The sequence below is a fragment of the Phascolarctos cinereus genome, unplaced genomic scaffold (genome assembly GCF_003287225.1).
Source record: "Phascolarctos cinereus isolate Bilbo 61053 unplaced genomic scaffold, phaCin_HiC Scaffold_5;HRSCAF=322, whole genome shotgun sequence".
Taxonomy (NCBI): Eukaryota; Metazoa; Chordata; class Mammalia; order Diprotodontia; family Phascolarctidae; genus Phascolarctos; species Phascolarctos cinereus.
The window spans coordinates 272,996,352-273,011,037 of record NW_027555958.1 but is presented as its reverse complement, the minus strand read 5'-3'; the positions used below and the strand labels follow the sequence as shown (position 1 = coordinate 273,011,037).

Here is a 14,686-nt window from a genome sequence, read left to right as displayed (position 1 = left end):
CCCTACCTCCTTTTCTATATCGAATGTTGTCTCTTATCAAGAACGTCCCTTGTCTGTTCCCACCAGACATCAATCACTGTCCATGCCATTTCCAGGCCTTTCCAGTTACCCTCATCATCAGTCAGAGGCATGAACTTTTTCCTTTTCTACATCTTTGTCTTTTTATTCTGTCTGCCCTTACCTCTCCCATATTTTTATTCACATTTCAGATTCACATTTTTGTTCTTCGCAGTCAGAATGCCCACTTCCTTAACTTAAAGATTTGAATGCCTTCTATGTGTAAGGCATGTGCTAAATAATATAATGGATATGGAAATACATAGGAGGCAGCTGGTGGCAAAAGGGAGAGAGCATTGGCCCTGGAACCACAAAGACCAGAGTTCAAATCCAGTCTCAGATACTGAATAGCTGTGTGACCCTGGACAAGTTACTTCAACTGTCTGCCTTTGTTTCCCCAACTGTACATTTACTTCTCAAGACTGTTGTGAGAATCAAATGAGATAGCATTTGTAAAGCACTTACCCCAGTGCCTGGCACATAGTAGGATCATATAAATGCTTATTCTCTTTCCCAAAGTGTTTTTGAAATTTCCATATCTAACTCCTCTTGTCAGTGATAGACTTGTATTATTCCAGATTGTGTAATGTATCAAATAACAAGGTTCTAGTATAGTCCCAGGAACTCTCACTCTGAATTTAACCTCATGTTTTACCTTGTTATGTTTTTTACCTCTGTTCAGGGAAGAGATGTTTTCTCTGCTCATATTAAAAACACTTGGCCACTTAAATCAGTTGGGGATTCTAATTACCAAAGCCCAGATTCATTCACTAGGGACAATTTTGAGGTTTCTTCCTAAGGGCTTTACAGTGAAAGCCTTAGGGAAGGCTTTCTCTGCAGACCTGGTGTGGTGAGGGGCACCACAGAGCAGCAATTTCAAACAACTGTCTCTGCCTTCTCAAAGCCTGATGTGTTTTTTCTCCTAGTTATTAACTGTTCATGGACGTACCAAGGAACAAAAGGGTCCACTATCTGGAATTGCATCCTGGGAACACATAAAGGCCGTGCGGTAACTATTTGGTTAACAGGTTGAGGAGGGAGACCGACTCAGTTGGCGGGGGTGGGGGTGGGGGTGGGGGATGAGTTCCTGAACATTTCTGTAGCTTTAGCACAGGGGGTTAAGGGTGAGAGTTGGGGGGAGGGGGATATAGACCAGAAGCAGTGCTCAGAATCTCCAAATGCCCTGTGTGTCCCAGATCTCCCTTTAATAATCTATCTCAGTTACAAAGAAAACATAGAGTTTCATCGTCTTCCAAACAGGATGAAGGAGCTGATCAGGGAAAGGCAACAGCAGCCAACCATAGAGCAGCAGCGTCATTCCTTGACCCCACCCTGCTTCTCTCCAGTTCCCTCTACCCCCATCCCCACTCCTCCACAAAAGAGAGGCACTTTTTAGAGATTATGTTCTGAAGTTGGGAACAGGCGCTCTCTTAGCAGGAAGAGTAGGACAGTAACTGGCATTGGAGGCCTGGCTCGGCTGGTGTTACAGGATGTGTGAGATAGTGGCAAGAAAGGGATTGTCCTCTCTCTCCCAGGCCCTGAGCATGTCCTCTTTCTTCTAATAGGAAGGCAGTGAATATCCCTGTATTTGCAAATGGAAACATTCAGTACCTCCATGATGTAGAAAAGTGCATCCAGGAAACAGGGGTGCATGGGGTAATGAGTGCAGGTAAGGATTCTGTAGCTCTGTTTATCCCCTACTCCTGTGTGGACACTCACTGTGTGCAAAGGGTGATGCAAGGGATTGAATAATAGAGAAGAAATTACACAAAGGAACTAGGAAACATGATCCCCTATGCTTTGGAAATGTAAAATCTGGGAAAAAATAAAATACTGTTTACTTTAAAAAAAATGTAAAATCTGGTGGAAGACACAAATTGTGCATGAAATCACTTGGTGAGGGTAGGTAAGGCAGTAGGCCTCTTTAGAGCTGTTGTGTACCCCACTCATTCAGCTGCAGATATTACCTATGAACTAGCCCCTGACTATGGTGCTTTATGTTAGCAGCATTAGAGACTTTTCTTCTGAGCAGCCCAGGTGGAGAGCATAGAAATGCTGACCTCATAGCTTTTGGACATTGTATTTGCTCCAGCTGTATACCTGGGTCTTCTTGCTTGGCTGTAGACCGTGCTACATTTGGTTATAGTTCACTATATGCTAACCCAAGTCTTAAGTTGTGCATTCTTCATTCCTTTTTAAATATGAAGTTGAGAAAAATCTTCAAAGTCTAATGTTTCCCTCATTGATGACTTTAGAAATTTGTTAGACTGTTTCAGAGGTACAGCAGTAGAGCCAGTTGCTTATTCCTCAGATTGTTTTGTATCATTTTTGCTGTTAGGATTGGTATACTTGGATAGATATATGATCTCATCAGTGTGGTTCTCCCTCTGCTGGTGCAGATTGCAATACTCTATCTATGCATGTCCGTCCTGTGGGACTCTTTTTCATGTGTTCCCGTGTTTATACAAGGGACGAGGGATGGTGACCGGATCTGTTACTTCAGAGAACTCCCTAAACAAGAAACTCTAACCAGGTAGATCAGCACTTTCCTATAATGGGTAGTCTTAGAGTGCTGCATAGCACCCTCAAATGGTAAGTGACTTGCTCAGGATCACACGGCCAAAACATGTCAGAGGAAGGACATGAGGCCAGATCTTTAGGCTCCAAGGCCATCTTTCTGTCTACTGTGCCTCGTGGTCTGTGTGTACATGAATGTCATTAAATAGAACATTGAAGTTCTCTTTCTCTTCTACTAGGACTTAGCCTTCTTGGGACTAGACCCCCTGATGACCAATTTCTAATCAAGACTTGGCTGTTCTCTGTCACTCCAAGCCAGCGTTGTTATGAGTCAGAGAAGCTATTATCTTGAGCTGATTGTGAAATGTGGCTAACTTAGGGGGGTATCCTTAAGGCATCACAACAGCCTTGGTCTTCTTCATTCTAGCTTTTGAGAATTTTAGTATCACAGCTTGAACTTTTTTTTTTTTGGCTAGGCAATGGGGTTAAGTGACTTGCCTGGGGTCACACAGCTGGTGTTATGTGTCTGAGGTCGGATTTGAACTCAGGTCCTCCGGAATCCAGGGCGGGTGCTCTATCCATTGCACTACCTAGCTGCCCCACAGCTTGAACTTTGTGAATAAGAGTCCTGAACTTTTATTAGAATGCTTAGATATTTTTTCCTCAGGTGCCAGACCTCTTGTGAAAAGATTGCTGGGGTGGGGAGGGGATTGCTAGGTAGGACCTGTATTGGTTGGAGCTCAGACAGTTACTCTGCTGTGCTTCTCGGCTTATTGACTACAGACCAAATTGCATCTAAGGTCTTCAGAGACCAGCTCACTCTACCTCAGCACTAAGGGAGACTTGAGCTTTGAGTTTCTCTCTTTCTCCCCCAGAGGGTAACCTACATAACCCAGCCTTGTTTGAGGGCCGAAACCCACTGGTGTGGGAGATGGCCGAGGAATACCTGGAGATTGTTCAGCAGTACCCCTGCCCCCTGTCCTACGTCCGGGCTCACCTCTTCAAGCTATGGCATCACACGTGAGTTTCTCTGGAGGGCAGAGCAATTAAACACTCACTGTGTCCAAAGGGAGGTAGAGGAGGTTAAACATCAGAGAGGATGTTATATGACATGATCCATATATATGAGAGGCATGATCCCTTTGCTTTAAAAATGTAAAATCTGGTGGGAGACCCAAATTGTTCATGAAATCACTTAGTCAACCTGCAGCTGGGGCAAAGTAATAGCATATGACAAGCAGATAGAAATCCTCAAGGGATTTAGTGTAGAGTAATTTGAGATGAGTCATGTTAATCATGGGGATCTGTGTGAGGGAAGGGGGAGAAACGGCTGCAATTTCCATCAACCCTATCTAATGTGATTTAGCACTTAATGTCAGAAAAGCTGTATTGTCTGCAGTGTAGCAACTCAGTTCTGTCCCTCCCAGCTACCCCCCCCCAAGGGAAAGGAAGAATCCAAGCCTGTCTTTGTGGAATGGGTATGCATATGTCTTTCTCTTTTAGGCTACAGATACATCAACAGCTTCGGGAAGAACTGGCTAAAGTGAAGACCTTGGAAGGGATTGCTGATGTTAGCAGAGAACTGAAGCTTCGTTGTCAGGTACTTTCTGGGAGTACCCATTTGAGTCTGGTAATGAGGTGACTGGGTATTGGGCTGTGTCTTCCTTGGACAGTCTGGATAGACTGGGTCTGTGGCCTGATGAAGTCCAAAGCAGTTGAACCTAGCCTGGCCAGTATTGATAAAGGAAGGTCACTAGTCACACCTGTACTTTGGCAGGAGGAAATGGCCAGTCAGAAGGAAGGAGAGAAGCCCAAGGGAGGATTGCCTTTCTTCCATTGGATCTGTCAACCATATGTCCGACCTGGGTGAGCTGTTGAGGCCTTAGCCTGGGGTTGGCCTTGTGTGGCGGAGAGTTGGGGGTGGACTGTACTCTTCTGCTTAGGTATTCCTGGCTCATCTTTCCTTGGAACTGGTTGGATATCTCCCTTCTGCCTCTTTTAGGAATTCTCCTTGACTAACAAGTCAGAAGTCCTTATTTTATATAAAATAAGGATTTCTGACTTGGTGGTCTCGCTCTTCCCCTACTTCTTCTGTATCTCCAGCAGTCTTATTTGGTAGCTGGTTCAGTAACTGAGACTTCAGAATGAAAGCCCTGAACTTCCAGCATTATAAGTAAGAGGTAGAGTGTGACACATGCCCACTATTCACAGCAGGTAATGCTTCAGCCCTCTTAGATTCTTGCCCTCATTCCTCTCTGCTTTTTTGCCTCTTCTAAGAGATTTAAATATTACCATGAACCTCCACCTCACTACAGCTGATTTGTGAGTCCACTGGGCCTCCATTATCTATATTAAAGCTTCTGGGGTGTTTGCAGGATACCTGGCTTTCCTACCTTCTTAATTTACAGTCCTAGTGGCATCTTCCCTTCAGGCCTAAAGAGGTGAGCAAGGAGAATGGCAGCACTGATCGAAGCACACGGGGAAAGCGAGCCTTGGAGGAAGAGGAGGACAGCAGTTCAGACTTTCTCTCAAAGAACAAGCAGAAAAAGAAACTGAGGAACCCAAACAAAAACTTTGACCCTTCCTTGAAACGTAAGCTTTAGCCTAGCCTAGTCTGGGTGTGTGGAGGAAAGATGTTAGCAGAAAAGAATAACTCTACTTGACCATCCTCTCCATTTTCTTTACATTTTATATTAACTATGGCAAAAATTAGCCTTCTAATTTAGGGAGGGGGGGAGGGGGGGCGAGATATTCCCCAGAGGGACAGATGGCTCAAGCCCCAGAGAAGGTAACAGGTGCCAGATGAAAATCCTACAAAAGGTGGTGAAGGGAGATCCTTAATTGGAACTATCCAGCAGTCTAGCAAACATTATTGAGCACTTTGGTGCAAGATAACTGTGCTAGACTGTCATGTGCTTGTAACCTTGAAAGAGTATAGGGATGGTACCACAAATAACCATATTCCAAATTAATAATAATAGTAATATTTATATAGTGTCTTAAGATTCACAAAATAAATTTCTCACTACAAGTCTGTGAGGTAGACACTGCAAGTATTTTTATCTTCATGTTATAGGGAAGGAAGTTGAGGTCTAGTGATCTGTCTATGATCACACAGCTAGTGAGTACTGTAGCCAACATTTGAACTAAGAATAATGTAGTAAGTGTATAATACACATAGAGGAGGAAGGTAGTTTCTGGCTTGAAATATCAAGGAAAGCTCCATGGAGGAGATGACGTTTGAACTGAGGCTTGAAAGATAGGATTTCACATAGATGAAGAGAGGACATTTATGGCAGAGTGACCAATGTGAACAAAAAGAGGTAGAAAAATTAGGAACCTTTCAAGGAATAGCAGTTCCATTTTGCTTGAAGCATAGGGTTTGTCAAGCGGAGTTTAGTGAAATAAAGCTGGAAAGGTGGGATGGGGTCAAATTGTAGAAAGCGTCAAATGCCATGCTAGAAGGTTTGGATTCTATTCAGTAGGTACTAGGGAAAGTTGTTGACCAGTGTTGAGGATGGATTAGAAGAGGAAAGACTAGGTAGGAAGTCTGGAAGCACTATTACATTCATTTAGGTTTTGAGATCATGAATTAAGGTGATGGCAGTATTAAGGGGGGGAAAAAGACACATAAAGTAGAATTGAGAGGGCTGGATGTGAGGATATAAAAAGGAGGAATCAAGTTTTGACAGACTTGGAGAATGGTGGTCAATGCCAGTTAACCAGAAGTTGGGAATTCAAAAGGAAGAGCTGGTTTGGGGAAAAGGTGTTGGTTTTAGGCATGTTACATCCAATTTCTATCCTCTTTAGATCTTAGCCATTTCATAGTCTCCCTTCTGAGATAAATACTTTCAGCTACATTTAACGAATCCCATGGAATGTACCTGTTATCAGTCTGTCCTGTTACTAGGTGAAGTGATGTCTACTTGTTTCAGAAGTATATTTCTGTAAATTTTTAGCCTATTTATCATAGACTCTAATATCAGTAAATCCTCTTCTTCCTTTTTCAGTGAAGAAGTATTAATCTTTCTATAGCTGGCCTAGAGTGATCAATATCTTACACATTTTGTTAGGATACTTCAAACCTGGGATGGTCTGTTTTATGGTTTTGAAAGAATACTTGTAGACAGGTATTGCATTGGTTTTAATTATTGCATTTCGTGTGTTCTTCCCACGTTGCTTTGATTGCAGGATGCTAGTAACTTAACATACCTTGCCTAGAAGAGACCAAGGCATTTTTAGGTTTCATTCATGGTTCAATATGACCTCCAAATTCAGACTCAGAGCCTTCAGACTCTACCTTTGTTTGGCCTATCTTAATATCCCAACAGCATTTTCTAGGTCATTGGAGAAAGAGTCCACATGATGAAGGAGATCTTTTAATGCTTTTTTTTCCCCCCTAGTAGAACCAAATGCATAGGCTAATGTAATTCACATACATCAAATGATGATTTGGTTTGACTCCCTATTTAAATTGGAAAATATACTACTTCTGTTTAGGAGAAATGATAGTAGATTTAAAGATAGAACTATATAATAGACTTAAACTGCCTCCATGAAAATGCCATGTTTTAATCAAATTTTTCTTGACATTATTATGTTGGTGGCATGTTTTAAATAGATAACAGTTTTCCATGTGGATAGCAAATATTCTAGCATTCTTAGTATAGGTGAGTTTTATTATACATATAATAATAAGCCATGAGTGCAAAACTGAAAGGCTTTTTGGTCAGCTAAAGCAGGATAAATGTTGTAGTGCTTTTTAGGCAGCTTGTTCAGTAATTACCAGATTGATAATAAATTGTTCTAGTATGACCCTGGGGCTTTTCAGACCACCCTTTTTATTCCTTGATTAGTATATTGTTTTCTTGTGTTAAGGATTTTTTTTTAAGTGGTACAAACCCTAGACGCTTTGTATAAAGTATATAAACATATAATGGACCTATATTTGGGTCACTGGTGATCTCATCTTTTTGTAATAAATACAGAATAACTTCTGTTAAGGAAGATAGGATTACTTTTGTTCTAATTTTTCTTTCACAACATGATTAATGTGGAGATATGTTTAACATGATTCTACATGTATAACTTCTATCAGATTGTTTGCTCTCTTGGGGAAGGAAGAGAGAGAGGGATAAAAATTTGGAATTCAAAATCTTACAAAAATGAATGTTGAAAACTATCTTTACATGTAATTGGAAAAAAATAAAATACTAGTAAGTACAAAAAAAAAAGATGGGATTAGAAAGCTGGTGAAGTGCTTTGCAATTAAATCATGTACTGCTGTGAGGTGTTCAAGCCCATAATTACATATATCTTTACAGTTTTTCAGAGAAGCTCAAGTTTGAGTTACCTCCATTGATGCAGTTTAACTGTCTCATCATTCATCAGATTAATGGTGTCCAAGCTTTCTGTTTCTCACTTGATCCATCTTGTATTTTGCTTTGCTGGATTTCTTGAAACCAGAGGACCAGAAATTTTCCATATCTTCCCTTTTCTAGGCATCTGTCTTACCTTTTATTTCTTTACTTCTCAAGCTTCTGTAGTAAAATTTTTGGTTCATGTTGAATTGTGTATTTGTTTTACGTGTTGCCTTGATCACCTTTATATTTAGTTGCTTTTTAAGAGAATCAAGAGTTTTTTATTTACTTTTGTTTTTAATTTCTTTCTACATATTTCTTTTTTGTTGCCTTTAGTTGAACAATGTGGCCTTCAGATTTTTTACTATGCTTACTAGCTAGGTTATAGAATTACCTTTCTACAAATCTTAAATAATTCTGTCAAGTTGCTTCTGCCATGGACCTCCATTTGATGCGTGTTCTTCGAAGTATACCTTGACAATTGCAGTTTTCTTCTTGTGTTTTCTCTTGGTTTTCATTGTGGCAATGCAGCACATACTTCTGTGTGTGTCTTAAAATGTTTTTACACATTCTATCAAATGCTGTAGGAGAATGCATTTGTTCATGATGGTTACCAGTTTTTAAAAATTACATTATTTTAGTATATTGGTTTGCTAGTTTGATTCTTGCTGTCAGACTAAAACCCTTAGAATTCCAGTCTAAGTATGTCCTCTCTTTTTCAAAATCGTGTGAAACTTTGGTGCTATTTTTGTCTCTTTTTCAAAATCATTTGAAACTTTGGTGCTATTTTTGTCTTCCATTTTGTTATTATACATAATTTCTAGGGTTTGTATTAAGTGAAGATTTTCAGTGATTTCAGGTTCTTCAGCTTTTCCCACTTCAGATTTTTGATTTAATATTTTATTTTGTCTAATTTAGGTTTAGGGATAAAATTATTATTTATGATTGCCCTGTACTGATTGGCAGTATTGGACTTAGAACTGAGGGTTTCGTTGACAAAAAGCAGTATTTTCTTATCTACAACTGGTGAAAATTTTTTCCAGTTTTGTTCTTATATAGTACTGGTAGTCATGTTTATTCCATTGCATGTGCATTCGTAGTTGGCCCATTTTCAGTGGTTAATGCTATGTGAACTGAAGCATTTCTAGCAAGGAGGGTAATGCAATTTCTTACTTGTTCTAGTGTATCTTGTTTTTTTGTGGTACAAGGCATTCCACTCATTCTACTATCCTTTGCATCGATCTGTCATAATGGTCTTGAGTAGGGTTAGTCTTCAACTCTATGCCACCCTTCCGTTTCTTTTACTCTTCGGTGCAGTTGTGTCACACTGACGGTGGTGCTGATCCAATCAGAGCCAGTTTGCCAGTGGTTTGGGTTTCCCACCAGACCTTCTTACTGTTCTTAGTGCACATCTCTTGTGTATATCATCCTGGCTGGCATTCCCCCATTGTACACTTGTATCCCTTTTCCCTCTATGAATGATGGGTTGGACTTTGAGGTTATTGTTCTTATTATTATTGCTGTGTGAGCATATATAGTAACTAAGAGAGGCTTTAAAATGTTATCTCAGGAAGGAGCTGCTTTTCCCCTTTATGGATCTAGAAATGAGTCAGTTTACAGAGGTCTTGAGATACTTACCATTTCCAAATCTGAGAAATTAGAAAAATTTTAGCAAACAAAATAATCTCAATATCCCAACTTTTGAAGGAAGTTTGCATTTTATTTACATAGGAGTTGTAGCTTCATGGCTGTCGTTTTTTATCTTAAGAAAATTTTACTGCTGCTCTGTCCTTATATGACCATTACTTCTAGATCTTCTCACACACCCCCAACCTCCAAATAAGTCCTCTCTTGAACCAAAGAAACACTTAAGCAAATCCAGTTGACAGAGTAATCTTATCTGACATTACATACAACATTTCTCATCCATAATCCCTTCCCCCATCTCTTATGAAAATGAGGGAGACATTTCATCTTCTCTAGGACCAAGATTGGTCAGTACAGTTACTTAGAGTTCAGCTTTCATTCAGTGGTTGTCTTTTTTCTGTTATTTTGTGTATTGTTCAACTTCTGTTTTCTTTCATTCTACATCATTTCACACAAGCCTTCCCATGTATTTTCCAAGTTCTTCATAGTCCTTATTTCTTATAGTACAATAATTTTGAGCATACTAGTCTGTTCAGCTAATCTCCAATTGAGTCCCTACTTTCCAGGGGTTTTTTTTTTGTTTTTATTTTTTTGTTATCACAAAAAGTATTGCTATAAATATTTTGGTGTATATGAGACTTTAACTCTTGACTTTCCTTGGGTTATTTTTCCTGTAGTGGAATAGCTGGGTCAGAGATGTGTGCATGTGCGCACACGCGCGCGTGTGTGTGTGTGCGTGTGTGTGTGTGGTTTAGCTACTTTGCTCACATAATTCCAAATTATTTTCCACAATGTTAGAAAAACTTATGGCTCTATGAAGAGTGTATTAAGTGTGCTTGCCTTCCCACAGCCCTTCCAATATTTCTATTTTTTTTACCTTTTACCTTTTTTTAACCTTTTTTATCTTTTTTTTACCTTTTCTTCTTAGTTTTCAACATTCAGTTTTATAAGATTTTGAGTTCCAAATTTTTTTCTCCCTCCCCAAGCTGGCAAGCAGTCTGATGTAGGCTTTACACATACAATCATATCAAAAATAATTCCACATTAGTCATGTTGTGAAAGAAGAATCAGAACAAAAGGGGAAAACCATGAGAAAGAAAAAACACAAAAAAGTAAAAATAATATGCCTTGATCTGCATTCAGACTCCATAGTTCTTTCTCTGGATGTGGATAGCATTTTCCATCAGAAATCTTTTGGAATTGTTTTAGATAATTAATGCTGAGAAGAGCCAAGTCTGTCAAAGTTGATCATCACACAACCAACATTTCTGTTTTTTCTTTGACAGTCTGGTGGGTGTAAGGTTGCAAACCTCACAGTTATCAATCTTGGATATAGCACCATCCTGGGTCCACATGAGAGGCCATAGTAGATAGAAAGGTGGCCTTGGGGTCAGGAGCCACAAATAAAACAAACTTCAGCTTGGGGAACAAGGGAATAGGTGGTAAAGGGAGATAAAAAAGAAAAATGAATGAGTGATTCAGTCTCTGAAGGAAGGAAAGGGAGGGAGGGGGAAGTGGAGTAGAAACGTATCTCTTCAATTATAGATCACTAGTATTGAATATATTCCTTCTCTTTTACTACCTTCTTCTAAAAGGGAGATTAGGCAAAGGGGGAAAAGTTTAAGAGGATATAAAAGAACAGAAAAGACAGTTAACAGTCACTACTATAAGTGAGATGAATGCTCACCTGTAAGATGAAAGAGGATAGAATAGATTGGGAAGCACAATCCAGCAATATGTTCTTTATAAGAAAGCATACTTGCATAAGAAAGACATACATGTTTAAAATAAGGAGCTGGATCAAAATTTCTTATGTTTCAGGTGAACTCAAAAGCAGGGGTAGCAATCGTGATCTCAGACAACAGATGTTATTAAAATAGCTAAACAGGGAAATTGCATTACACTTAATGTTGTTGTTGGACCATAGACAATGAAATAATACTCACTTAATATAGATGTACCAAATGGCACGGCATCTAAGTATTTAAAGAAAAAAAATCGGTCTTTTACTCTTTATATTACTTTGTCGTCAGTATTTTTTGATAAGGATAATTGATTCACCTCTGCCAGTACCTGTTTACTAGGCAATCACTTACTTTGTTCTTTTAGCCTTCTCTGTTACCTCTATCTCTGGATCCTTCATGATAAAACAACAGAAATTTATCAGATGCCTCCTATGTGTAGAGCACTGTGCTAGGCTCTGGGGGAGATAAAAAATTTAGATAAAACAAAGGTCTTAGCTGCTCTTGTCCATGCGATATATTCTAGGGGTTCAGGCCAGAAGCTAGGATTAGAAATTAGAATGTTGACCACCCCTTCCTTCAGCTTCATCTCTAAATTCAGAGCTTTGGGAAATATTAAGCAGGTCATGGGAATAAAATGCTTTGAAAAATTAAATAGACATTTTCCCCAGACTGGTAATGAGGTAGGAATTTTAGGCTCCATCTACCTCATGTTGCATCTTGATATTTTCCCAGAGAGGCAGAAATTACACCCCATGGGATGTTAGCTTTGCCCCGACTTTATGTGCAAGCCTAGGTGTATTGTTTAAAGGCAAGGAGTTTCTCCAGTGCAGTAAGCCCAAAAGTGCAAGGAGACAGGTAGGTGACACTCTCAGAGGTTTCCCTCACCCCTTTGCAGAAAACTTAAGTGTTATTATTTTAGCTTAGGTAGACTGATCACCATTGCTTCATAGCTATAGTTAAGTTTCACACTCACTCCTCTTCATCATATTCAGTTACATTTAACAGCATTCCCTGACTCATCACATTCAACTAATTATCTTTTTCCAAACTTTCCTTTCACCTAGCGAAATATGCGAAGTGTGACCAGTGCGGAAACCCAAAGGTAGGTCTGTCAGTCCAGTCCCTCTATCTGGACCATAACTCTTAGCTTCCCATTACCAAATTTTCCCTGGGCAGGGACCTTCCTAGTCCCTGTGAAAAGTATAAACTTTGTCACTGGCCTCAAACCATTCTCTAAGGGCATTATTTAGTTGCTTTCATTCTTCCTGGAAAGAGATGTCTCAGTGGGATGTTTCTCTCACTAGGAGATGATATGGGGATTTTAATTTCTCAATCCAGCTGAAAAATTTTGAGGTTATTAAATATTCTGTCTATGCCTGTAGCTATTCCAGGAACAGAGCTCCTCTAATCAAGGATAGCACACCAAAGGAAATACTCTCACTTCTTGCCAAATGGACCACTCTACCAAGGTATTAGAGCAGGTTCACAACTCAGCTATATCAGCTGATACCATCAGAAGAGACAGTGAGCAAGACTGGCCACAGAAAGCTGTCCTAGAGATCATTCAAATGCCAGCAGGGATGATTTCTTTGGGATCTTGACCCTAGTTTTTTCTTTGGGGAGACCTGGTCTTTCCAGAATGTCTATGCTTAATCTCCTAGAGATGTGACTGAACTAGGCTAGACTGTTACATTCTTCCTCACTGAGATTAGTAGCAGATGGTAGAGAAGGCACTTCTAGCCTCTGAATTTGTTATATACCCTGCTAGTTGTTACCACAAAAAGTACTGCTATGAGTATTTTGGTGTCTGAAATTGACTTTCCCTCCCTGACTGCATAGAGATTGCAGAATTAGAGGGCTACCTCACTAGCTCTTTTGAAAGGTAGAGATGGCAATAGGGGCCTAGGAACAAAAGATCCTTTTTTTTTCCTGCCCATCTTGGCACTGGGCCTTTTTGACAAGGTAGTCCAGTAGTTTCTCCAACATGTGATCTTGACACTGATGTGCACTTTTAGCACAGGGGGGGGAGCAGTGTCAATATCTGCCATAAGTTCCCAGCCTGCCTTGCCTCAGAAGAGCTTTCATTCCCCTTCTCGTTTTGCTTAAATCCTCTCTCCTAGCTCTCACTTGGCTTTATGCTGGGCAGAACTTGTGAGGTGATCCATTATTAGCCATTCAGATTCATTTCTTGGTTCTTCAAAAAAGGACTTCAGCTCGTTTCACCAGATCTTCTGTTTTTAGGGCAGTAAATGTGTTTTTAACCTGTGCCGGGGCTGCTGCAAGAAGAGAGCTTTCAAAGAAACTGCAGATTGTCCAGGTAAGAGAAGTGTGCCCTAAAAGTCATGGGGGAGAAAGAGGTGGTAGCATTTGGAAGAAAAGGGCTGGGGAACAATAGCCAGGCTGGTTGAGGTGACTAAATCTTTTCTTCTCCTTCCTGCCTGCTCCCCCCAAAATGATTTTCATTTAAATTGAATTGTCCCCCAGCCCAATTCCCTAAGAAGCTTTCCCAGGAAGATTAACATGCTTGACTCATACCCCTTTTCCACTTTTCTTCTCCCAAGGCCAGGTCCTAGGGAAACACCAGGCTTTGACCTTTCAGCTACCATCACCCCTCTTTGGGTCCTGGGAGCATTTTAACTTCTAGGAACTCTACCATTCCTTGGCTCCACCAGGGAAAGAAGCTTTGGAGAGCTTCTAGAGTGTTTTTGGCAAAGTGATAGTATTATCCCATGTCTCTTCTTCCATACGGGCTATTCATTAGAGACTCTTGCGTCTACCTTGTCACCAAGTCTCTCTAAGGTTTTTCTGTCTTCACCAGAATTCTGTGTCCCATTCAAAACTACTGACATGTCCTGTTTCCCCTAACTCTTTACTTTTCTTCCTATTCTCAGGTCATGGATTGCTTTTTAAAACCAAATCAGAGAAGTCTCTTGCATGGAAGGGTGGCCGGCCCAGCTTGCAGGAACCCCAGTCCAGGGATCCAGGGGTGAAAGAACCTGGTGGATTCCCAGAAGTTGTGGGTAGTGTAGGATGAAGGGCCAGCTGGAACCCAGTACAACCCCTCCTCCCATTCCTGGGCCTTTGTTCCAGTGCCACTGCCTTGATAACGGTATCAGGGTTGCTGCTGCTGAATTCCAGATAAGTCTTATTTAAAGAAATACCTTTACTCAGGGAAATCTCCTGTTATTTTAACACAGAAGGAAATGCTGTATGGTCCTCTCACCACAGGGCCCATACTGGGGCCTCTGGAAATGCTGCATTGGAGAGCAGGTTCCCAGGCTGGACCTGCCTGCCCACTGTCCTCATTAACCCCTCTGTGTTTTAAAAACTGAAAAAAATAAATAATCATTTTACATCATA

At 40.4% G+C, this 14,686-nt stretch overlaps 1 protein-coding gene across 3 annotated transcripts in view; it reads left to right on the top strand.

Annotated features, from left to right (window-relative positions):
- Nucleotides 1-14,686, top strand: part of DUS1L (dihydrouridine synthase 1 like) — a 24,480-nt gene extending 9,794 nt beyond the window's left edge. For all 3 annotated transcript variants that reach the window (XM_021000954.2, XM_021000952.2, XM_021000953.1), the window contains exons 6-14: nucleotides 984-1,066; nucleotides 1,623-1,726; nucleotides 3,450-3,594; nucleotides 4,078-4,174; nucleotides 4,352-4,440; nucleotides 5,006-5,166; nucleotides 12,391-12,428; nucleotides 13,568-13,643; nucleotides 14,218-14,686. In XM_021000954.2, the coding sequence (XP_020856613.1) occupies nucleotides 984-1,066; nucleotides 1,623-1,726; nucleotides 3,450-3,594; nucleotides 4,078-4,174; nucleotides 4,352-4,440; nucleotides 5,006-5,166; nucleotides 12,391-12,428; nucleotides 13,568-13,643; nucleotides 14,218-14,360 (936 nt within the window). In that variant the 3' untranslated portion in view covers nucleotides 14,361-14,686. The remainder of the gene's footprint in view (nucleotides 1-983; nucleotides 1,067-1,622; nucleotides 1,727-3,449; nucleotides 3,595-4,077; nucleotides 4,175-4,351; nucleotides 4,441-5,005; nucleotides 5,167-12,390; nucleotides 12,429-13,567; nucleotides 13,644-14,217) is intronic.